Source organism: Monopterus albus, unplaced genomic scaffold, assembly GCF_001952655.1.
Source record: "Monopterus albus unplaced genomic scaffold, M_albus_1.0 scaffold18.1, whole genome shotgun sequence".
NCBI lineage: Eukaryota > Metazoa > Chordata > Actinopteri > Synbranchiformes > Synbranchidae > Monopterus > Monopterus albus.
The window spans coordinates 4,088,840-4,114,359 of record NW_018127898.1 but is presented as its reverse complement, the minus strand read 5'-3'; the positions used below and the strand labels follow the sequence as shown (position 1 = coordinate 4,114,359).

General features: G+C 41.1%; 2 protein-coding genes across 2 annotated transcripts; both read left to right on the top strand.

Moving 5' to 3' along the window:
* Positions 1-1,087: 1,087 nt before the first annotated feature.
* Positions 1,088-20,549, top strand: LOC109956272 (calponin homology domain-containing protein DDB_G0272472-like). Its single transcript, XM_020593249.1, has 11 exons — positions 1,088-1,232; positions 3,688-5,724; positions 6,183-8,334; positions 13,022-13,399; positions 16,732-16,844; positions 17,506-17,596; positions 17,814-17,958; positions 18,102-18,235; positions 18,316-18,515; positions 18,626-18,711; positions 19,672-20,549. Exons 2-10 carry the CDS (start codon positions 3,698-3,700, stop codon positions 18,699-18,701), a joined length of 5,316 nt encoding a protein of 1,771 aa, XP_020448905.1. The 5' UTR covers positions 1,088-1,232; positions 3,688-3,697; the 3' UTR covers positions 18,702-18,711; positions 19,672-20,549.
* A 1,024-nt stretch (positions 20,550-21,573) lies between these two features.
* Positions 21,574-22,710, top strand: LOC109956271 (beta-crystallin B3-like). Its single transcript, XM_020593247.1, has 5 exons — positions 21,574-21,648; positions 21,792-21,904; positions 22,002-22,134; positions 22,203-22,345; positions 22,482-22,710. The coding sequence occupies exons 1-5, from the start codon at positions 21,574-21,576 to the stop codon at positions 22,708-22,710; spliced, it is 693 nt and encodes a 230-aa protein (XP_020448903.1).
* The last annotated feature ends 2,810 nt before the right edge of the window (positions 22,711-25,520 follow it).

Sequence of the window (25,520 nt, the reverse complement as noted above, 5' to 3'; positions counted from 1 at the left end):
ACAGGCAACGCAAATTAGTGTTGTAAAGGCCAAGGCGTCATGTAAATGAGGGTTTATTGCCCGATGGATGAAGGGCACTTCCTGCAGGTACCTTCAACACTCTACCAAAAGCAGGGAGAGCTACTCCTTTTCACTACCGGTGACTTTTCGTTTCAGTCAGAACCTGTTAATCCAGTCCATAGAACAACATACTGTCCTCAAGTTACCACAAATTTACACGATACTTTGGGCAACTATTTTCAAACTAAAGCGCAGAGTAGCCCAACGATTCAAATGGGCAATTCTTTCATTTTAAATTACAGCGAGTCACTTCAAATCATTCACGTAGTTCATGTTTTGTATTTTTTGACTATATTCAATATTTATAGACAGGCCCAGCTCTTAGCTGGTTTAGGCTAGTTTTAATCATTGGGCACCTATTTTCATGTTCCATTATAGTTCATTTATGTTGAAAATTAACATTATGAGGGTTTTAGATACTGTAAGTATTATGCTGAAAAGTAAGTAATTCATTCAGCCAGCATAAAAACCGTTCAAGATGCATGTGTTATTCGTCCTGCAATAAACAACATTTTTTTACTGCGGAATGTGCCCAAACACCACAGTAAAATAATTAATAATCCTAAATAAAGTAATATATTCCAACTGCAAAAAGAAAGCTAACAACTCCACAATACACCCTGCTCTACTTTTGTGTAATTTGAATGTGTAGAAATGTACATATTGCAACTCAATGATCAACTTTAACTGATTTAACAGAGGACACTTCACATCCAACTCTTATGGGGCCCTAACCAAGTTATAAACTTACCAAGAGTAGCTATGAATACCTCAACTGTGCCTTTTCCCCATAAGCAACTATTTTTGCAATATAATAACAGTAATAATAACAGCATCTTATCTGCGATGCTGTTGTATAAGGACGGCTGTAATTAATGATTATGTAATGGTGACTGTTGTCGCACCATAGGCCTACAACTAAATTTGCCGAACACTATTTCTTGCTGTTTTATTTTGAAGTACAAGCACTTCCTGCCTCGTCATGTCTCGCTGTGTGTGACTTGAGCGTCCACTGGGTTCGGGAGCAGCCTGACGTCTTGTTAGTGTGAATGACTAACGTTAGAAAAAAAAAGCACACACCAGGCGAGACAATTGCGGAAAACTGAGGGACATTTTTCGCGTGTAATTTCTTCTTCCCTTCCTCCAACTGTATGACTGCGCGAAGACAAAAGGTAAAACAACAACAACAACAAAACAACTTATATCCTACTCACGAAATGTGGCAAATTATATCAGCCGGTGGGAAAGTTCATAATGCTGATGTGTAGAGCAGGTGCACAGTCTTTGGGACTGTGTGTTTTCCAAGCACGTAACGTAGAAATTGTGGGTATAGTTATATCTTAGTGTGAATATCGCATATTTGTATTTTTACAAAAGACTCCGAGTTTCGTTCACAAGACTGACAACCTAGCTTAAATTAAACGTAAAGATACACGTATTTATCTTAGGTTCCTTTGTTCAGCCTTTGGGGATAACCTGCTGGTTCAACCACTGGAAGTTTATTGTTGACGCGTTTATTAGTAACTTATTAACACTTAATGACACATGTAACAGACAGATAAAACGTTAATTTCACGTTTTATGTACGCTACAAGTTATTATATCACGATGTTTGGCTCCTTGAGACTAAATTGCTCCCAAACTAAGCGGTTTGCTGCTCACAGCATCACTGAGAAGGGTTAACGCAGTGCTTGAAAGTAACTAAGTACATTTACTCAAGTACTGTACTTAAATACAATTTTGAGGTCTCTGTACTTTACTAGATTATTTTCATTTTCTGTTACGCCATACTTTAACTCTGCTACATTTTAGAGGCAAATATTGTACTTTTTACTCCACTACATTTATGTTATAACTTTAGCTACGAGGTACTTTTCAGAACCAGATTAATACAAAAACTACAGTATAATTATAAGGCCTCTATGGTGGAAAATTCACAAGCTATCCAGCAGCGCAGTGGGCACTAAAGACAAACAAAGATAAAGAAACTCAAAAAGTCCTGCTCCAGAATGATTTATCCATGAATGAGGCCTAAATAAGAAAGAGGAATCAACTGAAGCTTCATCTGCTAGACAGTGTTTGTTTCTTATGAATTCAGCTGCAAGGAAAATGAGAGGAAAGCAGCAACAATGGGTGGTGTTACACAGCTTTAGGAACACAATATGTTCCCATTGCACAATATCATTCACACCCAGAGGTGTGTGTTTGAGCAATGCAACAAAAAGATAACAACAACACATTACACCTGCAAAAATGTCTTAGTGTACACTCTGACAGTAATCTGGAATTAAAATGGTCTTTAAAATCAGATGCAGATTGATAATAATGGAGTGAAACAGTGAAACTATTGCTGACACTTCAAGTGTTGTAGTGTATTAAACTGGGAGGTGTGGAGATACTGGTTTGTGCCAAAGTCTTACAGGTCAAACCAGATATCATGCTGCATACAATGCCTTTGGTATTTATTGTAACATTTTTGGAAACATAACTCTTACCTTTTTCACATACTGTGTATGACACATTTCCCTTTCCCTTCTGTGTGCTGCCCAAAACACTTGTGTGGCAGTCTTACTATAAGAGGGTTGCAGCATAATTATCTGTCTGTGGTTTCAGTCCAACTGGGGACCTGATGTGATTGTGTCGTTACTGCAGATGCTATTGAAGATGTGTGTGATGATGACTCATCAGGCCTGCCCCAGTCTTTGCCTCTGACAGCAGGTCTCCTACGTGTCTGTTCTGATTCCTAGACATTTAGTGCTTTTTCCTATTAAGTGCCCTTTTAAAATGACAAACTGAAGTGCATTTTATTTCTACTATCAAATTAACATTTTATTCTGGTGTAATATCACATATCCTGTCTGTAAATGTTATAACTTAATGGTACATTTTAATTTTAGGACTTGATAATGCACTACTATCAAGTTGTGCTGAGAAGATTTGAGTAGCGTCACCTGTTTGGTGTAAAAAAAGAAATCACATGACCACAGCTGTTCACTGACCTGGTGCATTTTGAGGTGTTGGTAAAGGTATCAAAAAGTCATAAGAGAGGGTTAATAACATGTTGTTGATTTGAAAGGGCATATTATTGATATATTATTTTGGAAATAATCATGAAATAATACAACCAAATTCATGTTGCTTGTGCCTTAAAGAAATAGCTTGTCCTTCACACTTGTCCCCCACTGATATACAAACACTACAGTGTACACATATATATACAGTATACTGCTACTAGTAGCATTACAGTTATCCCCAAGGTCAGATCGTGATTATGGGAAAGAAACTGGTCATTTAAATGGTTTGATTTTGTGAAGTAACAGTGCATAAACTGTTAAAACATATTTTTTAATATTACAAAAGTGGACTCAATAAGGAAACTAAGTAAGAAAAGAAAAATGATTGCAGTAGGAAGCTCTTTCATAGTTTCTGGTGTTTCTTCAGTGTAATTAGTTAGTTTCTCTTTGCTCCTGCAGAGCTGATGTGCTTTCAAATATCTAGACCAACCAGACTTATCCAGCCCTCTTTGTAACAACAAAATGGGGTGGCTGTGTCTGCCTGAGAGTGATAATGTTTTTTCAGTGTAAATATGTAGTTTTCTCTATATAAACATCTCCTCTCCTCCTTCAGTGACTCAGTTATGGAGAGCTCCATTGAGACTTCCCAGACTGGGGGCACCTCATATGCAAAGCCGGCTCTGGCACCCAAACCTCGGCTCACTCCCAAGCCCTTCTCTCTGCAGAAGAACAGCACAATTCGCTCCATCAATGCCCCAAAGGCAGTCACTGCAACTTCTAAGTCACCAGCAAACCAGACTCAAAAATCAGATGCCACTGGTGTCCCAACTCCGCCTCTGACCACCACTGCTCAGAAACCTCATCAACAGTCCACTCCCTCTGATTCCAAACCCAGCCCTGTACATGCCAAAGACAAACCAAAAACAACCAAAGAAAGTAAAGCAAAGCCTCACAAAGAGGAAACTCCTGATTCCATTGTAGCTCCAGGAAAATCAGTTCCAGCCTCTCAAACCACTCCACCCAAATCTGTGCCAATCCAGAAAGAAGATGTCTATCAAACAAACCAAAAACCATCTGTGAATATTATTACTAACTCAGATCAAACGGATGGAAAACAGAAGGTAGATGAATCATGTGTCATTCAAAAGCCTGAAGAATCAGGGAGTGACAGTCCCTCTACAGCTGATCCAATATATCGGTGGGGCAGCACCAGGAAGCGCCTGCCTTCGGAGCTCACCTCAAGGTTTGAGTCTGGTGGCCTGCCCGTGCCTCCCCAGCCCACTACAACTATATCTACAACCAGCACCAAAGATGATGTAAACAAGTCAGCGTCCTCCGGTCCACAGCAGAGCCAAACAACTTCAGAGTCATCAAACAGAGATAGCAATGAGGGGCAACCGGTTGAGTGTTACAGCACAGGAGGCAGCATAAAACATAGAATCAGTCAGCTGTTTGACTCCTCGTCAGCATCAGAGAGCATGACCGAGAAAGAGGAGCCAGAAGTTATAACTGGCATAGGAGGTGTAAACAAGCCAGTGTCCTCTGATCCAGACCAGAGCCAAAGAGCTTCAAAACCGTCAAACAAAGAGAATGATGAGGGGCAAACACTGAAGAGTTACAGCAGAGGAGGCAGCATAAAACGTAGAATCAGTCAGCTGTCTGATTCGTCTTCAAGGTCAGAGACCATGACCAAGAAAGACGAGCCAGTTATAAGTGGTACAGGAGGAGTAAACAAACCATTGTCCTCCGATGCAGAGCAGAGCCAAACAGCTTCAGAGCCATCAAACAGAGAGAGCAAAGAAGGGGGAATGATGGAGCTTTCCAGCACAGGAGGCAGCACGAAAGGTAGAACCAGTCAGCTGTCTGATTCTTCGTCAACATCAGAGTTCATGACCAATAAAGAGGAGCCAGAAGTTATAACTGATACAGGAGGTGTAAACAAGCCAGCGTTCTGTGATCCAGACCAGAGTCAAACAGCTTCAAAACCGTCAAACAGAGAGAATGATGAGGGGCAACCGCTGGAGAGTTACAGCAGAGGAGGCAGCATAAAACGTAGAATCAGTCAGCTGTTTGGTTCGTCTTCAAGGTCAGAGATCGTGACCAAGAAAGACGAGCCAGTTAAAAGTGGTACAGGAGGAGTAAACAAACCATTGTCCACCGATACAGAGCAGAGCCAAACAGCTTCAGAGCCATTAAACAGAGAGAGCAAAGAAGGGGGAATGATGGAGCTTTCCAGCACAGGAGGCAGCACGAAAGGTAGAACCAGTCAGCTGTCTGATTCTTCGTCAACATCAGAGATCATGACTAATAGAGACGAGCCAGAACTTATAACTGATACAGGAGGTGTAAACAAGCCAGCGTCCTCTGATCAAGACCAGAGCCAAACAGCTTCAAAACTGTCAAACGGAGAGAATGATGAAGGGCAACCGCTGGAGAGTTACAGCAGAGGAGGCAGCATAAAACGTAGAATCAGTCAGCTGTTTGGTTCGTCTTCAAGGTCAGAGACCATGACCAAGAAAGACGAGCCAGAAGTTATAAGTGGTACAGGAGGTGTAAAGGAGCGCATTAAACAATGGGCTGCAGAAACAAATTCTGAGGCTCCAAATACTGAGAAGCAGCCTCAGGTTGTTCCCCGAACTCGTTCTAGTAGGTGAGTGAGCTCTGTTTTTCTGTGCTGTTTGTGTTTGATAACATGACTAGACAAGAATTAAAAGAAAAGAACATTCTCCTGCATGTGTATCCAAGGAGGGGGTTTATTGGCACATACATGAGAGGGTCAGAATATTAGGTACACCTCTGAATATAATGTAGTCCTGTACAACACCAGCTTTAACTATGACCTCAATAATAAACACATAATTGATTTTATACATTTATGACAATTTCACCAAAAACAGAAACATTTTGAGCTTTCTGTACATAGGTGTTAAGATGGAAGTTTTGCATTGAAGTGCATACAATTGTACAGGTATACCTAATAAAGTGGCCAGTGAGTGTACTTCTCTGCTGTAACATTAGATGTGCAGCCATTTATATGTGAAAATTTGTTTAAAGCAAACAGGACCATTAATCTTTGAATTTTGACCTGAACTACTGCTCCCTTCACAGCTTTGAACAAGCAGCTTCTCCAACTGTGGAGAAAACACCAAAAATGCCACCTGTTGAACTTCCTGCAACTGGGACATTATCTGCACAGGCCGTGGAGCCATCTTTAAAGGTCTCCACAGGTAAACAGCTCATAGAGAGCCCAGTGGAAACAGCTAAAGATGCTGTTGAGAAGCCACTGGAAAGCTCAACAGAGACTCCAAGGGAGTATGAGCAGAACAAATCATCAGAGGTTCGACTGCACACTCACAGCCCATCTGCAGGCCAAACTGCCGCTGATGAAGGAGAATCAGCTTCAAGTGCTCCAAAAAGGGACAACAGCAAACGTCGCTCTGTTCGCTTTGGTATCGTGGAGAGAGATGACGGTGGGCCTCCAATGATCCTGGGCTCAGTGTCTGAATCCAGCTCAGACGAAGAAGAGGCTACTGAGGATGAAGGGGAGGTGGAGACCGCTGTTTTGGGACTGGTCAACAGAAGAGAAGGAATTCTTCGGAACAAGGACAATGTTCAAAAGCAAGAAGAGGAATGGCAGAAACATTTGGAAGCTGAAAAAAGACTAAGAGCAGAGGAGAGCGAACAGGAAAGAGTTAAGCTAGAACAGGAGCGTAAACAAGAAGAAGAAGAAAAGGAGAAAGAAAAGGCAAGGCAGAGAGAAGAGATTAGGCTTAGGGAAGAAGCAAAACGGAGAGAGGAGGAGAGGGAAAGGGAGAGACAGAGGGAACGGCTGAAACAACAAGAGATAGACAGACAGTCAGAACTGATGTGGCAAAGAGAGAGAGAGGAGGAAATAGAGAGGGCAAGGCAGATGGAGAGGGAGAGGTTGATGGAGGAGGAAAGGGAGAGACGGAGGAAGGAAGAATTGCAGAGAGAAAAGTTAAAAGAAGAGGAGAGAGAAAGAGAACGGTTGAGACAACAAGAGATAGAAAGACAGGCGGAGCTGATGCGGCAAAGACAGAGAGAGGAGGAAAGAGAGAGGGCAAGGCAAATGGAGGAGAGACTCAGACAAGAGGAGAGGGAGAAGTTGATGGAGGAGGAAAGGGAGAGACGGAGGCAGGAAGAATTGCAGAGAGAAAAGTTAAAAGAAGAGGAGAGAGAAATGGAACGGCTGAGACAACAAGAGATAGAAAGACAGTCAGAACTGATGTGGCAAAGACAGAGAGAGGAGGACAGAGAGAGAGCAAGGCAGATGGAGGAGAGACTCAGGCAGGAGGAGAGGGAGAGGCAAAGATTAAGAGAGGAGGACAGAGAGAGAGCAAGGCAGATGGAGGAGAGACTCAGGCAGGAGGAGAGGGAGAGGCAAAGATTAAGAGAGGAGGCTGAGGAAAGAGAGAGGGAGAGGCAAAGGAGGTTGGAAGAGGAAGAGAGGATGAGGGAAAGACAGGGACAGGAGGAGGAGAGAACAAGAAGGGAGCTTGAGAGGAGAATGCAGCAGAAAAAAGAGGAAGAGATGGAGAAAATGAGGCAAATAGAAAAACAGCGAGAGGAGGAGAGAAGAGAAGAGGAATGGAGGAGACAGATAGAGAATGAAAGAGCGGAGGAGCTGGGGGAAAAAATGCGAGAGGAACTGGAAAGAAAGCGAGCAAAAGAAATGGAGGAAAAGCTGAGAATGGATGAAGAAAGAAATAAGAAGGAAGGAGCAGTGCATGAAACAAAGTCAAATTTAATCAGCTTTGACTCTGACGATGTGCATCAGAAGTCAGAAACACCAAATTCCTCCTTAGCAAAAACCTACAGGCCCACTGAGAGTAATATCGAAGTAAATTACGATGACTTCTCTGTCCGAAAACCCCTGATTGAGGTGGATTTTGAAGATTTTTCTGTCAAACCAAAGAGATGGGGCTCACAGGCGAAAGTAGAACCTCATCCAGTCCAGACCCGGGCAGCTGACCCTGTGAGTAAGGAAGCAAGGGAGGTGCTACTGCCCCTGAATGTCCATCCTCGGGAAAACAAAGTACCAGAGCAGGTGGTAAGACCATACAGACCAGAGCCTACAACAGCCATGGAAAGTCCAGATGAGGAGGAGGAGGAAGAGGAGGTGAGGGAGAGGTCAGAGGAGTTCATCTCCATGTTGGAAGAAGAAGAGGACAAAGAGACAGAGAGTGAGGATGACATGGATACAGTGGAAGATGAAACAGATGATGAAGACAAACACGAGGTAAACACAAACTTTAGTCCCATTCATTTCAACTTGATTTGTGTCTATACCTGACTGACCTTTTGTTGTTGTGATCAGCAGCATGTGAAAGGCCAAACTGTTAAGTTAATCTTTTATGCCTGGGCTCCACCGCACTCAGGAAATACTAGTACATTATACCAGTAGTGTTACCCAATAATTGTAAATTAGAATTTAGATGGGGGAGCTGTGGCTGTGGCTCAGGGGGTAGAGTGGGTCGTCTCCTAACTGGTGGGTTGGTGGCTTGATTCCTGGCTCCTCCAGTCAACATGCCTTCATGTCCTTGAGCAAGACACCGAACCCCAAGTTGCTCACCGGTGTGTGAATTTGTGTGGGCTTGGGAGTGTGAATGGGTGAATAGACAAATAGTATGAAAGCACTTTGAGTGGTGCTACACTGCTTAGAAATGCACTATACAAGTATAGGGCCATTTTCCATTTACATGAGTTTGAATATGTTGTCACTTTTACCTGTGTTCTAAGAACTCAGCTTGTTTCATCTACTCAACCAGGTGCAGGCTAATTAACTCGAGGTTTCACCTGTTTGTCACCTTTAAAGAAGCAGTACTATGAGACTGTGACACTGATGAAGGCTGGATAGCAAAAAAGTTCTGTCTTCTTGCAGAATAAAGTAGTTTCTTGCCATTAAATGTGATCCTAATTTACAATTATTAAACTGTTCAGTTAGATAGAGGGTGAGATTAAATAACAGAGACAAGAGCGTACATGTAGCTGTTTCACTGCTGAATCATATCAGTCTGGGAACGGTGCACGCCTCACCTGCACCGACACATTGCCATTCCTGTTGAGCAACGAAAAATATCCTGTAATACTTGCTTCAGATGTGGCGCATGTGCTGGTGTGTAGGTGTGACGTTGACTAATGACTCAAACATGGGCTGAAATCCACACTATGTGCCATGTGTCAGTAGTATTATCTGCTCTTGCTGACAACCGTAGCTTATTTCGTACAATACAAAAATACAGAGTGTGAGAGAAGGTTAAGTGTTGACTTAGGAGGTTGGACAAAAAAACTGAAATTAACTCAGTTTTGATTCTCATATTAACATCCTTGAAAAAGTAAGAATTTCTTTTTCATGTTATATACAATGACAGTTTTGTTTCCATTACTTCCATCATTGCTTTTTCTGAATCTTCCAAGCATCTGCAATAGTACATGAATCTATATGATCTCTGTGTCCGGTGGTGTACTTATGTATGTAGGCCTGTTGTCATGACTGCAAAATCTTAACAGGAATTGAGGTTATGACTTCCTCTGTCGTTGTAGTACAGCTGTCTGTCTAGTACTTTCATTTTAATCTCATTTGTGCACAGAGAAAATACTTTAAAAAAACTGTGCAAAAGACAAAGATAAGGTTGGGTTTACAAAGGAGGAATGGATTATTTCACATGGGCATCTTGGATGGGTTATTTCCAGCAGCTTTGGGTGAGTGTTTGTGTACAAAAATGTTACCTCATAAGTGTTAGTGGTAGGTGCCAGTTAGCTTAGCTTAGCTTAGCATAAAGATTGGAAAGAGGGGGAAGCAGCTGGCCTGGCACTGTCCATAGGTAGCAAAATCAGCCTACCAGCACCTCTAAACTTCAGTAATTAACTAACTAATTAACTTTATTTGCACAGAACCAAAGTTTAAAAGGTGTAGTTCATGAGGGGTGTATGTGTTGTTCCTTTAAATTACTGGTTTCAGAGCTCTTATGATAGAAGAGCTACAATATTGAGGGGTCAAAAACAACAGCAGGTCGCGTGACTCTATAGCTTCAAATTGTTCCAAACAGCTGATTCAGATCCATTGTTTTCTATAGGGAACAGTGGGATTTATCAGCAAAGTGCTGATTTTAATGACCTGTACATGCTTGCAAACTAATTCTGTGTTCTGTTGTTGTAAATAGCTCAGCTAATTGAGCTACTTAGCTAGGTACCTAATTATTAAAATGGCCCAGTATTTGAGAGAGACAGTCAAAAGGTTGTAAAATGTGTTTTGACAAAGGTCAGTGACTTAAAATGTCTTAAGTATAATTACTGCTATTGATTTCAACATCTTCCAAAGGAAGATAGCAGCCAAGAACGACAGTGCAACTCTGCGGTGCTGCTCGGCGTAAAACACGTGCCAAATGGCAACATGCAAGTTGTCAGTGTGGCGATTCGCTGTGGTGGCCCCTAAAAAAAAAAACGGGAAAAGCCGAAAATGACTTTCTTTCATAAGTTTCTGATATTTCTTATCAACATCACATTAAAAGTTATAGCTAATGTCAGAGAGGATTTTGTCCACATTGCTTTAATATTGCTTTTTGCTGGATAAAGATATTATGAATTTTAAATTTCAGTTTAAAACAAAAGTAAACAAGGATGTTTTTTTTCTTCTCAGTAGTGAAAATCCACTTTATCACCTGTTCATTCCTATAGCCGTGTGATTACTTCATTGTTCGCTTTTTATAACACTGTGCAGTCAGTAGTTTAGCCTTATGCTGGAGACCTGTAGGTCTTTTATCTGACAATTGAGAAAACTATAAACTTTTTATTAATGCTAATTGTTATAAAATTAATAATGCATGAACAATTATGCAGATTATTTAATATGATCACACACATGAATATCAGCTGTTTCTAATATAGAGTTCATTATCTGATAAAGACCTATTGAAGCTGTAGTGTAGCTGCAGTCAATAAATCATCCCTGAGCTAACTTCCGGGCCAACTCACAAACACACATCATCACTGTAATGCCTGGAACAAGTAGTCTTAATCAGTTGGGAGTGTAATTAGCTAATGTTGCTGGAAAATGTTTGTCAACTTAGCAGGGTTAGCCTCCATTAATAGCCTAACAACAAACAAACACACTCACAAAGACTATACTAACTCAAAGTACCAGATCAAGTACAGTATGTAACTGACGTTAGATCTTGCAACAGAAATGAACATTAAAAACCCAAAAATGACAGAGAAGTTTGATCAGACCTTCCTATGAAAACAGGCTCTGCAGCAAACAATTCAAGGTGAACAGAACAAAGAGTTGCAGTTGAGAGTACATCTGTATGAATAAGCAGCTGAGCGGTCTGTGCCAGTCACAACAGATCACTTCACCGCCTGTTTGAACATGCAGCATTTTTGCAGAGTAAATGAAAACACTGCTCTGGAGCCCTAAACCATGTGTGTGTACATCTTTGTGGTATTGTGTTTCTGTTTGCTGTGTGCACACTTCAGCAAACAAACCATAACCCACATCACCAGTGAACTACTGTAAGGGGCAGTGTACAAAACCACTTACCTGCCATAGGCCATTTGTATTGAAGCTTTGTTGGTCATGACAGTTTGAGTACATTGTTGTTTGGACCACTGAGTGGCGCTGCTGCTCTTAGAATTCTGCACCACAGAAACCAACATGTTTATCATGTAGAGCACCTTACACTGCTATAAAGCAAAAACAAGAAAATCTCTACAGCAGAGACACTGTTGTGTGGCAGAGAAAAGCATGTTACTTTGACAGAGCAGAAAGAGGAAAATGTTGACTGGGCAGGCACAAGCTGTGCAGCTGACAGACAGACGGATGGAGCTTATAGTGAGTAGGCTGTAGGTGCTATGTGGTTATAATGTCTTCATTTGGACATGTCCAGCAGCGCAGCATGTCAGAATGACCATACATGGCGCCCCTATCTGATTTCTATATCTGTCTTTCTGCTCAATCTCACCACCCTGTGTTGAGAGGGAGCCCATCACACACACAAACACATATACTTTCTGGCACACATACACACAAAGAGGATGGGCTAAACGGCAGACAAGAAAGTCCACATCCATTCTTTTTTTCTTCTCCAGTGCTCCCTGTTGCTCAAACTTTCCAAAAGTCTTCCTGTTTTCTGCTTGTCTCAGCCCTCTCCTGATGGATCATTCATTACCTGCATTTGCCTACAGGAAGAGAGCAGTGTGGGGAGGTACAGAAAGCACCCAGGCCGAGATTATCGCACTTTCCTTCCCTCAAGATTTTCCATATCCACTATGTTGTGATGTCCTGTGAAATCACACAGGTCCAGAGGAGATAGAGGAGAGATCTACCTCTCTGTACCTGCCTTTGGCTGTTTGGAGCGGCAGATATTTTCATCGCTGCTTTTCCTTGTTATTTTTCTGAATGGAAAATGGAGTCACGATGTGAGCAGGGATATAAGGCCACAAGAGAACAGGCCTGACTGTGGCAGAACAAGTCTCAGGAAACGAGGGTGCACATGAAGAGAGGTAACTGTCCAAACTGTTGTGTGCAAGACTCAAAGCTGCTATGCAAAAAATTTTAAATCGAGAGTTTGGACAACGGGATGTTTTTGATAAAGACTTCTGTCAGTCTTTTAAATGGATGATCATGTGATAATGGGAAAATCTTCTCGGGACACTGCTGTTTAGGATGTCCCATCCATCATAGTGAATGCTGTAGTGGAATAGTGTCACTGTACAAATACTTGCCTGGCCAGAGTATTTCTTTCTTTACTGATAGGAAATAATAGACAGTTCCAGGACTTTTGTATGACCTGAACCATATGAAGATGGATCCTGTCTAAAGAAAAGCTAGACCGTATCTTGTTATTTATGACATCAGAAGCCTTCTTTCTACAAAAGACAGTTTGTGATCTGTTTACCTTTTGCTTTCTGAAAATGACAGCTGAAAGCCAGATCACAGACCCCACTTTTTGACTCATCCAAAAAAAGATAAACTTCACTTTCTCTGGTGCTGTGTGAACCATTTAACCATGCAGTTCCTGGGAGGGAAACTGTTGGCTGCCCAGCTGCAGGTGGCGGGCTGGGTGGACAGCGTACGACAATCCTTGCAAGGGGCACTGGAGCTGGTGTGGGACAGTGCAGAAGAGAAGCAAGAGGAGGGAGATGTGGATAAAGAAGGAGAAGAGGAAGGGGGAGATGGTCAAGGAAGGTTTCAGAGAGCCATGTCACCACTTCGTAGCTTTGCCAGACGTAGCAGGAGATCCCTGCGTCGCTTCTCACTCAGAAGTCGCCAGACTCTACAGAGGAGAACCACTGAAACCTGCTCTGTAAGATCTGATACATTAATGCAGTAGATGCAAGGAATACTCTGAAATTTTCTGCATTTATCATATCCCGGTTAAAACTAATGGATTGAATCGTTTAATGAAAATCAGCTTTTACATTATTAGCCCTTAAAGGCTTGGTTGGCTAGCTTCCATGGCCATTAAGTACAGTGATGAATGAACATAGCAGTTTTTAAGGCCTGCATTCATCAAAATAATACCCACATTTAGGTAATTTTTACATTTTACTCCAAAGCAAAATGGCATTTCCCTTGTGTTCTAATATTTTCACGCCCACGTGTTAACAGATAAGCATGCAAATGTAAAAAAGGAGTGCAGTAGGCAATGGCAGTCAGTTTCAGGAAGGACACAGTTATCTGATAAAGCTGTCTTAATGTAGTGTTTTATCAGTATAGGGTACATGCATAGCCTTTTGCTCCCTGTCTGTGCTGTGTGTCAGAGATAATGCAGAGGATTATAACAAAGTGTGACACAGTTAGACAAGGTTTAAGCAACTAATGTTTATGAAAATACTATTTTTTTTTCTATTATATATGATTGCAATAGTGCACATTACATCATATAACATTTTACTGACAATTGGAGGGGAAATTTCACACAGAAAAAGGTAATTACATTCTTACATTTTAATATATATTTTTTAATCAATAGGAATAATTCAGCTGAGTTTTTCATAATCATGAGTGTTAATCTGCATTCCAGTATATATGTACAGGAAATAAATTGGTGTCAAGATGAAGCACAAGAATTGTAATAGCCATAATTATGACAGAGCCATCAACGCAGTACTTCGTCCAGTAGGGCTGCAGGGACTGTGTTGCCGAAAAGAGCATGATAGCAGACACACACTGTGTATTTGATTATGTATACTTTAAATCTTTGCAGTATATCTTGGCATCATCTGCTTCTGGGATAAGACAAATGTATTTTTGGGTGCCACTTGCAATTCATGAGGCAGTTTTCTCTTTACACTGTAAGATATGCTCTCTGAAGTTTTTTTAAGTGTTAGCCGTGGTTGTGGCCTGCACGCACCATATACAAGTGTTAGTCTCTTTCCTTATACGGCAAAGTAGGTGAGTCCAAAGACTGTAAGCATAAATAAACTGCAGGCTGTTTTCACTCTTAATTTGATGATCCATCTCTTTCCTTTAATAGAGGTAATGCTATACTGACAGTCTTCGCTTCATATTGTCCTGGATTTCAGTCACAGTTATTTGTACCTGTTGCCTCTTCAGAATATTATCCTCTCCACTAGATCTTAAAACCATAACCCTTACACATTCCATTGACAAAAATGTGGTGGAAGCAAACTGTAATGAAGCTGTAGACTGAAGACTGTAATGAGGACTCTGTCTTGACTTGTACATCCTCCACCCTCATGAGCACATACTCTACTGGTGCACTCACAAATACACGGGTTTGACGCAGTTCAGAGGTGTGTTTTGTTTTTGTTTTTTTAGAATATCTGTCACTTTTATCTGTACACAACGGCCTTGAAAGAGCTTTCATGGTGTTTATCTCTGAATCTGTACACATGTAAATTAAAGCTGACACAAATGACTGTGTCATGTGATTGGTGCCACTCATGTTGATAAACCAAACAGGGTTTATCACAGCTCCCCTCCGCTTTACAAAGTAGTTTGGTTTTACAGCTTCCAGCTTTAGTGGTTGGGTTTAAAATCAACTTCATCTCTTTCTAACTGGAGCAGGATGATGTTTTTATCAAATAACACTATGATACACCCGGTATAGACTACCTGCCCAGCACCAAATGATGATAGTGACTAGCTAGTGAACACAGTAGAACTTTTAGCAACTACAATACCAAATATTGCAAATAGTGGTGGTCAGGCGATACAAACAGCATTTTCTCTCTGGCAGAGTAATCTTTTGTTTTTCTGAAACATAGCCTTGAGAAATGTTTTGTCAAGTGTGCAAATGAGGATATACACTTGCTCCTTTGTCTCATTCATTGTTGCATACTTGTACCATTGCCAAACAGGAATTCTTTAGAGCATTAATGCACTCTCTTTTGGAAGGCTGTTTGGAATAGTATGGAAAGGAGGTGTTGGGAGTCACGTGATCAAAACTAATGTAAGGTAAGAGCAACTGTGTCTCTGTTAGACCAGACTTTGGTTTTCTCTGAACACAGTGTGTGATTATAGGAACATTTTTAGAAAACTGTTCACTCATGGTGTGATGCTGCCAGATAACCAGGCATTAAGCAAAGGAAGCTGTTCTGTGAGTCCTGAGTGATGAATGGACTTGTGAAGGAGATGTGTATGAAATCATCAGAGCACAGGTGTTTATTCAAGGGTTGTTTGTGTCCACGTGACAATATCAGATGACACAGTCCTTGGATGTACCCTTTGAACCAATTTGACTCTAAAGGAATGTTTATGAGGAGCAGGTGCTCAGTAGCTGCTTTTGTTTGTAACGTGTCGTGTGTGGCCTGATATTACTCATGCTGTGGAAATCTAAATCTGTTTCCAGTCACATTATGGGGTCTCAACATCTTTATGTTAAGTTATGCTAAGTCTCCAGGAAATGAATGTAAATCAATGTAACGTGGAGGGGGGGGGGGGGGCTGGGTCCATGGAGAGCGGAGATGCAGCAGTGTGTGTGCGCATGCATGTACATGCATGGTGTTTACTGAGGACAGCTCAGCCTCTGTGACCGGCTCATTAAAAGATACATGCTCGGCTGATCCGAAGTCCTCGCTCCCCCATAGAGAGTGATCTTGGCTCAGCACACTGTCCATTTTCTCCCCGCCTCAGCTCTGCAATGTGAAGTTATAATATGCAGATTTACAGAACAATGAGGAACATTTACATCATTTGATTTTATATGATAAACACTCTAAATTGCCCCCAGGAGTGGTTATGTATCTAGCCACAGGGGTGGCTGTGGAGAGGGTTGTGTCAGGAAGGGCATCCAGCGTAAAATCGTGTCAAATTGCTCATGCGAATTGGATTCGCAGTGGCGATCCCTAACGGGAACAGCCGAACGTAATAGTAGTAGTAGTAGTAGTGGATTTTATATGATAAACACATCAGTAGATCCAAAGATAAGTGAAAGTGAAGTTGAGCAAATTATATATCACAATATCCAGTGTTGGGATGGTTAGCTCTGTTGCCTCACAGCAAAAAGGTTCCGGGCTGGCCCTGGTCTCAAACACGCAGAGTTTGCAGGTTCTCTCCGGGTACTCCGGCTTCCTCCCACAGTCCAAAGACTATTAGTTTCTCTGGTTAATTTGTACATGTTTTCTTGTTCACATCCAAGTTGATTGCAATGTCTGTCTTTCTGTCTCACAGGCACAGATTAACAGTTATTGTATAAATGGTGATGACAAAGACACTGATGCTTTGATAGACAGTGAGCCAGACCTGCAGAATGGGGGCTATGAAGAGACATCTGACACTGACAGGTAGGATGGAGGTTGCACTATAACACAGTACAAACCCTGCATACTGTGGACTACAGGCTGACATCCATGTTGTATCTTTAAGTGGCTTTACTTCCTTCATCTACCTTGATGGAGACAAACAGGACTGGACAGGTTTAAGTGTCCTCCTTTGTATCTTGTGCTGAAGGTGTGGCTTCACACTGAGGTGATATGAGTCACACTGAGCAGACTTAAAATATACACTAGAAGCCCTATAGCTGTGTGGCATTTTCATCTTAAAATAAGTAGCCTGGCGTTTCAGGGTGGAGGCTCAGGTTTAGCTCTGGTTTCAGTGGCATACTGGAACCAACCTAACCTGACTGTGAAACCAAAGTTCTTTCTCCGTTTGGATTGTTGTTTAAATGCATGTGTAATAATAACGATGAAATTTAATGAAAGAGCTCCACTTTTTGAATCATAAAACCTGTGACACCGTCAACAAGTGCAGCTGCACATTAAATCCATGTTGAGCTCCCTGTGCCCTCTTGTGGTTAATAGAGCACGAGCCACAAACCCAGAGGAGTAGAACTCCTGACTAAAATTGCTGAAAAAAATATAACCGAAAGAATCTCAACAATGCACTTGCCATCTCTTCTCAGACTGTGTTCACACATGATTCTGAATCTTTTTTTTTTCTCTACAGTCCAAACCTTGTCCCTGCTCCTGATTTCCCTTCTCAAGACATTGATTCAGCTGAGTCTCAAAGAGAGCAAGAGTTGGCTCCATTCCCAGAGGTTGGTGACATTTATTTCTAAACCTTCCCGCTTTATGAATGGTGAAATTTCTGGGTCATATACCACAAACCTTTCGTTACATACACACCTGGGCAACTATGAGCTGTTGCATCTGTATTGTTGCAGTGTGGTGGTGCATTAGTACACACAGGTAAGTGCTGTCCAGCGTGTTCTGTCTGTTGCTTATTAGTCTGTGTGTGTGTGTGTCTGTGCACAGAGCTATGCTCCTCTCCTTGATACCAGCGCACAGAGATCCAAGGCAAATCTGGGTAGGACGCGAAGTCGAGCTCGTCCAACACGCCGACCCCATACACGGTCATCTGAGATGGGAAGCCTGGACTGGAGGGTCCATGATTCCACAGGTCATTACAGCCTCTCCTTGGAGCTCAGTGATTCTTTTAATTCAGAGTAAACAAGCAATATTTCCAACAAACACAAACAATCCAAGGGACAAGCATTCTCCTAGTTTTGATTTACTGTGGTTCTGACTCTTAACTGTTTTTAGATGAAAAGGAGATAGTTTCCAAGCAAAGAGATTCAGACTCTGAGGAGGAGCAGCCAAAAGCAAAGATGGCCCGTTCTCCTCCTACCTCTCAGAGGGTCCCTGTGTTTCCTGGCCTAAGCCCTGTAGCCCTGCTTGTAAGTTTAAATATAATATGTTTCCTAGATTTTACTTATACGACATGACTGAATAAAGTGTACTTGACTTGCTCCCCAAGGCTCAAATAAAAAAAAGAACAGGAGGAGGAGGAGCTAGAGAAGATGGGGCAACAGAAGAAGACCAGAGAAGACAAGAGAAAGAAAGGCAGTATGAAGAAATACCACCGTCTCCCTCCCAACTCTCCCGCTCTCCACGCTCTCCTGCTCATCTTGCAGGGGCCGCACGGGTGCTGCCACCCATAGGCGGCACTGACGGAGGGTACGCAGTCAGCACACTTGAAAAACACCCATATCATAGCAGTGATGAAAATATTATTAAAATTTTGGCATGTATTTTAATTCTGAACTGTGATTCTGTGTATGATTCAGTGCCACCTCCTCTCCTGCTTGGCTGAAAGAACTCAAGTCTAAGAAGCGTCTTAGTCAGCATGGCAGTCAGGCTTAGCCTGACACAGGTGAGTAATACGGATTAGGTGATAATTAAAATAGCAGTGACACAGATTCTTTGCTGCATAATAAAATATAAAGTTTAAAAAATGATAACATTTTGCCATACAAATGTTTTTTGCTGCAGACTTTTACTGTGGTTTACAATAATTAATAGGTGGTCGAGCACCTATTGTTATTGTCCTGACATCTACGCACATTTTTGCACATTTATAACGCTTAAAACTTTTTTATGTATCATTTTTTCTGACTGTTACAAAGTTCTGTGTTTGTCAGAGACAAAGCTTTATCTCACATAAAGATGGCAGTGGTGAAAGGGCATCTTTTAAACAACTTTCTAGCACCTTTTTTTAGTGACATTAGAACTTTACATAACCTTGAAATGCTTGTATATGTAGAGCATTATAAGACTTAACAGGATCAGCCATCAAGGCGCACTGAGCATGAAAATTTTGACATTTGGCTTATACCCTGGATTACTGTAGGAGTGAAAGCATTTATTTTAAGGGACTAATTAGCTTCTGAGTCATAATGCAAACAGCTGAAAAGGTTTGCGATAATGGTTTGAATTTTGTGGCAATACTCGTGCAGACAATGATTAAACTGACAGCAAAGACAAAAACAGGAAGTGGGCCATTATCTCTGACCTTTTCTTTTATCATGATCAGAACTGCACACTGGGTAAAGATGTCCTTGTTGTACCTCTGCTTGACAGTCTTCTTATTTGCCTGTGGAATTGCTGCTTGCAGCCACATTTTGCTCTTGACTTAAGTAATCTGGTTATGTATAGCTTTGTGAAGAAAGAGCATAGTTTTAGGGGTTTAAGTGCCACTTGGGCCTCCTGTGCTAAAAATGAATGCACTTCAGATAAACCTAACCAACAGACATTATGTGAGATGAATGCTAAATATATTACATAAATATCTTCTGTGGTTTGAAACTTTTTCTGTATATTTTGTTTCCTTTAGGAGACATTGCATCATTACTGTTGAGAAAGAATCTGTCCATCTCTGCTGCCGCTGCTGCTGACAGACGCCTTGCCATGACTGCTCCATTTTGCACTTTAAGTGCCTTATTTTGGACCTTTACTGAAATATGCAAGAGGCCATCAAGAACCTTTCATCTTGTAAATGAAATATGATGCCAAGGCTGTGTGCCAAGACCGCGTTGTGTTAATGCCAAGCACATGTTTTATCGACTATTGTACAAAGGCTCAAGGCAGGTTAAGACTTCAGTGTAATTTAGAGCAAAGCCATAAACTGTCTGATTGTTTGGATGTGTAAAGCCATCATATACTGACAGGGACTGATGACACTGGGTGTTCAGCAAGGTTTCTGCCTTCACACAAACACACATACATACACTGTAAATACAGGAAGTACTGAATATAATATGTGGATTGCACCTTGTGTGTAATTACTTTAAATTGTACAAAGTGAGTTTTATATTATGTTACCAATCACAGATTGTCTCAAGAAACCTACCAAGCACTTTAAGAAATAATAATCTACCATCCAAACAGAGCATGTACTGTATGTAATAGAATAATCAAGTGGCTAACTGTAGTAACAGGGTCAAGGGAATCTTTTTGTAACGCCATGAATGATTCTTCTCATCAAAGTAGGCTTCCACAAAATGTACAGATGCCCTTCCTGGTTCTATCAAATAACTCAGTAGCTGGTCACAACATTTGCAGTAAGCTTTAGGAATGCTGTAACGTAATCGGGAAGGGTGTTGAGTAAAATCTTGAACTCTAAAATCAGTTCATCTGCCTGTTTAATGTTAATGAATGACTCATCAATGCTGTAATCATGTGTGATCAACATGCTATGTAATAAGAGGAAATTGAGGGAATTTCATTAAAGTTTTTTTTAATAAATGCAACCGAGTTTGTTTTTTTAATTGCCCAGCATATTGTTAAAGATAAGATAGTCACATGCCTACAGGTTGGCTTTAATTTGGAAATATTTAAAACATAGTCTTACTCATGTTTTACAAGCAGCCTTTTATGCTCCTAGATCCAAACATGAAAAATACTATTATTACTGGATGGATGGCTTCATAAGAAAGCAAGAATGCAGCTTATTGGGCACTGGATGAAGAGAAGTGTAAAGAAAGAGGCAGAAGACAGGAAAATAGAGAGCAACCTAGCTGGTTGGGGCCAATAGTGCTGAGTGAGACTGATCTCTGTTCATTCTCTTAGCTGGCAATAAGTGTGCGTGCCCACTATAGGATGGCTCATGGGCAGAGCTGGGCAGTGTTTGCCACTGTGCCAGGAACAGAGGGGCAAGCCTATTGAGAAACAGTGTGATGGACACAATGGGTGCAACAGACTTGCTGCATCAACAGGCTTTTTGCTGCTGTGGTCAGAAATAAACCATAAATACCCCCGCTGGCTGCCGCCGACCACTCGCCAGGCCTCCGCACCCACATACACAGTCACTCTGAGACAGAAAGGAACGACAAAAGCCACAGTGTAGCTTGCACTTGAACTACAAGTCATCCAGGTAAAAACAGGTTGACAGGCCTTTCTTTTTTACTCTCTCCTTATCCCCTTTTCTATCTGCAGCCAGATGGCTCTGTCTTACAGTAAGTAGCATTTTGTGTGTGTGTGCACCGTTGATGTCTAATTTCTACATATGCAGCTGGCACAGCTAGAATTTGAGCACAATAAAATATGCAAATACTGTATCTTGCTGATATGTTTGATTTTTAATAGTTAGATGATCAAGAAACGTATTTAATGTGTTTAAAGGTATGACAGGGTTTTAAAGTTAGGTGATTCTTCCTGTGTTGCAGGAAACTACAAAATGATAGAAAATCTGCATAATCACTCCATTAATGTAACTGTTGTGCTTGGTAGAGTGAAAATGAAAGAACAACAGGGGTCCCCAGACCAACTGCCTGCTGATAAAGGCCAAGGAGAGACTGGAGCTATATATAAGGTATAAGAGCAACTTTTGTCTTGACTTCACACATCGTGTTCACAGAAAAAAGTCCATGGATTGAAATGAAAAAGTCAGAATTACCATGGAACTGGGATTTTGCTGATCACACCATCAATTCCCCAACTGTTCCTGTTTTGCAGTTGGTGATTTTTGAGTCTGAGAATTTTTGTGGAACAAAAGTGGAGTTGTCTGCTGAATGTGAAGATGTGCCGGAGAAGACACGAGTTGGCTCAGTCATTGTGGAGTCAGGACCGTGAGTGGTTCAGTTTCTTGTCATCAAGTCTCATCAGTTTTTACTGCATCTACATTCTGTTTTCAAGTTGCACCCGTTGCATCCTCCATGTCTTCAGATGGGTGGGGTTTGAGCGTCCAGGCTTTGCAGGAGAGCAGTTTGTGCTTGAGAAAGGAGAGTATCCTCGCTGGAGCACCTGGACCAACTGCCACCACAGCTACCGACTGAGCTCCTTCAGGCCTCTGAAAATGGTTAGTATTATCAGTGTAATTTTAGATGGAACTTCAGAAATGTTAAAATCAGTTGTTTTTCTCTCCAGGACAGTGCAGATCACAAGTTGCACCTGTTTGAGAATGCAGGCTTTGAAGGCAGAAAGATGGAGATTGGTGGTGATGATGTCCCCAGTTTGTGTGCTCATGGTTTCCATGGCCGTGTGGCCAGTGCTAAGGCTATCAGTGGAGTGTAAGCGCTAACCTTCCCAATGATACGTTTTATTTATATTAGATGAACTTAGAACTAATTTGTTCTTTTATAGTAAATGAATAGGTATGTATAGGTTGTTCCCGTAATTGTGACCGACTTTCTCTTCCCTGTGAAGGTGGGTGGGATACATGTATCCAGGCTACAGAGGGAGTCAGTTTGTGTTTGAGCGTGGAGACTTCAGGCACTGGAATGATTGGGGAGCTGCTGCACCTCAGATCCAGTCTGTCCGACGTGTGAAGGACATGCATTGGCACAAAAAAGGGTGTTATGTTGCCCCTACCCCTACAACTCCTAATCCCAAACCCAGTCCTAATCCTAAACCTCTAACTCACCCCCAATCTTAATGCCACACCTCCAGATACTCCTACTGCTAATGGAACAAGCAGAAGACAACCAGCCAGTCCTAGGTCTCTCCACCTCACCCCTGTTAGTTTGGGCTATCTGACCATTCAGTTTTGGTAAACTGGAACTGACAATATAAAACATGTACCTCTGCTGGAAATAAATGTTTTGGCCCTGATTATAGTAATCTGCAAGCCATTGCATATTAAAGAGATACTAGGACTGTGTGATATTTAGAGTATTATTGTGCAAGTGTCTAAGAGTCCCTGGTAGGCTAGTGGTTAAGGCGCAGAGCTCTCGCCGCTGTGGCCCGGGTTCAAATCAGGGTTGTGTCAGGAAGGGCATCTGGTGTAAAACATGTGCCAAATGTCAACATGTGAGTCGTCAGTGTGACGATTTGCTGTGGCGACTCCTAAAAACAGGAAAAAGCCAAAAGTGACTTTCTATTGTGCAAGGTTCGAAGAAGCAAATTAGGAGCAATATTCCTAATTTAAACTGGATAACAGTAGCAAAACAATTTCGGTGATTTAGGGAGCACTTCAGTGATTTTAAATATAAAAGTCTTTTCACTTCTCATGACGAGTATCCTACTACTCAGGCTGTGAAAAAGTTGCATAATGTCTCCTGTGGCTGTGGAGGAGTGCTCTGAAGTCTGCAAAAATAACCCCGATGACATCATCAAGAGTAGCTTGGCTTGATCTTGAGACCACAAATTCATAAAGTCTTTGCTATGAATTGGGCCATGGTTAGATCCAATTTTTCTGAGCTTGACCCTAGAGATCATACTTCTTTTATTCTGGCAGTTCTTTGTATTTTTACTTTAAAATAGGATAAATTTAAAATAAAAGATACAATAAATAGCTTACTGAAGAAATCAGAGTTATGAATAACTGTAAAACTGTGAAACATTTCCACCATCAAATATATCAGATAAAATTTCCCAGTGTAGGACTATGGCTCTTGTTACCATTGCTAACTCTGAGAGACGAGGCAGTCCGAGTAACTTCAAAACAGTGCTGATTTATTCAAAGGATCACAGGTAAAATTAACATTACACGCTCAGGTATCTTGCACCTCCAAACTGCTCGCAGGCAGATGTAAGATGAAAGCCCCTGAACCACAACAGGCCTATACATTATATCACCTTGGTTGTGCTAGCCCCATACTACACAGAAACGTCAACCGAGACGTCTCTGTTACCAGCTTTGCAGCTGGTCATAGCAGTAGTCAAAACATGAAGCAAATCAATGTGCATGTGTGTGTGTCTGTTGATTAAGTGGTGTGTAGTTAAAAACATTCTCACACGACCTCTAGTAACATGTCATGATATTAAACATAAGAACATATTATGGCTAAGGCTACAGTTATACACGTCATAATAATAATATTAAACACCCTGTCTGCTGACAGTCATCAACATTTCTCTCTAGTTATCCTTGACCAGATGTTCCCTGTAGAAACTCATAAGCAGGCCTAAGCATTTAACAGTCTAACTAGACATCCTATCTCCACTAAACATTTCTAATACATAAAGTATCTATCCAATTTCTATCTGACTAAAAATACCTAACACCAGTTATGACAGAAACATAATTACGATCTGTTCAAATGTGGTATATTTATGGTGGGCAATGTAGATAATGAAACTGGCTGTTACTCCACAAGACCCACACTGTAGCTATGAAGCTAGGAGACAGAAGGGCATGTGGTATGGATGATATAACTGTTGAAGATTTAAAGCTTGTTAAGCCTTTTTCTTTCTATTTGTTTTACTGTGTTTTTAGTCTATAGTATTCTACCTGGCTCTATTTAAACTTTTTTACTAGTACCTCAAACATAAAGCTGACAAACTAAATAGTTTGGACAATTATAGACCTATAATAGCCTTAGCTAACATTTTATCCAGAGCCCTGAGAACTCTGAACAGGCTAGAACAGTACATCTTTACTACTGACAGTCAACTTGGCTGACATGGCACTGATATGTAGTTTTGGCTTAAAGGATTTTTTTTGATAAATACACAGGCCAAACGGAAAAATGGCATAATTTTTTATTGATGCCTCTATTGCTTTTGACTGTATAAATCATGAAAACTCTTTTACAGATTGTGACTACTGTAATAGAGGTTCCTGTAGATTTCTAGTAACAATCCTTGTATCTGGTATGCACATCAAGTGGTGTGCGTAAAAGGAGGGACTAGCTGTTCATTTCCACAAGAATAATGGGCTTCCACAGGTGTTGTTTTAGCTCTTTTCTTTTTTAAACATGTAATCTATCAGTGCAGGTAAACTGATGTGGAACAGGGAGTATGGTTGGTAAAGTTCTCATTAACCACCTTATGTATGCAGATGGTTTGCTGATTTTACTGATCTGTCCATATAGTGCTGGTCTTTGCACAGATTCTGAGATCAAATACTTATACAGTGTTAATAAGACCAAATAATATAGTATTTCCTGATTTATTCCTGTCTGCTGTTGCTATGACAGTGTAATGAGATTAAATATTCCATTGCATAACCAGTAAACAATCAGGTGATAAGGTAATTTACGAACACATAAACTAATATTGCTCACAAATGTGACCAGTGACTGTGAAGATCTCTCCAGTCAACACTTTTGTACCCCTATCTTCTAATAATACGCATATTGCTATGCTCATAACTTCTGTTAATAATTATTTAGAATTTATAGTAATATGTTCTGCACTTCTTAGTTAAGTGACGAAAGGGGCTGAGTATGTCAGTAAGTCTTTGACCATTGGTTAAAAGCAACAACAAGACCCACCCATAAAAATATAAGCATCCAATCATAT

Bases quoted from the DNA above. Each gene is read 5' to 3' on its own strand.
- LOC109956272 (XM_020593249.1), top strand. From the start codon at position 3,698: ATGGAGAGCTCCATTGAGACTTCCCAGACTGGGGGCACCTCATATGCA. The intron at 8,335-13,021 runs GTAAACACAAAC...GACAGCTGAAAG, and splicing joins ATGATGAAGACAAACACGAG to CCAGATCACAGACCCCACTT. The intron at 17,597-17,813 runs GTTGGTGACATT...GTCTGTGCACAG, and splicing joins AGTTGGCTCCATTCCCAGAG to AGCTATGCTCCTCTCCTTGA.
- LOC109956271 (XM_020593247.1), top strand. From the start codon at position 21,574: ATGAAAGAACAACAGGGGTCCCCAGACCAACTGCCTGCTGATAAAGGC. The intron at 22,135-22,202 runs GTTAGTATTATC...TTTTCTCTCCAG, and splicing joins CCTTCAGGCCTCTGAAAATG to GACAGTGCAGATCACAAGTT. The intron at 22,346-22,481 runs GTAAGCGCTAAC...TTCCCTGTGAAG, and splicing joins GCTAAGGCTATCAGTGGAGT to GTGGGTGGGATACATGTATC.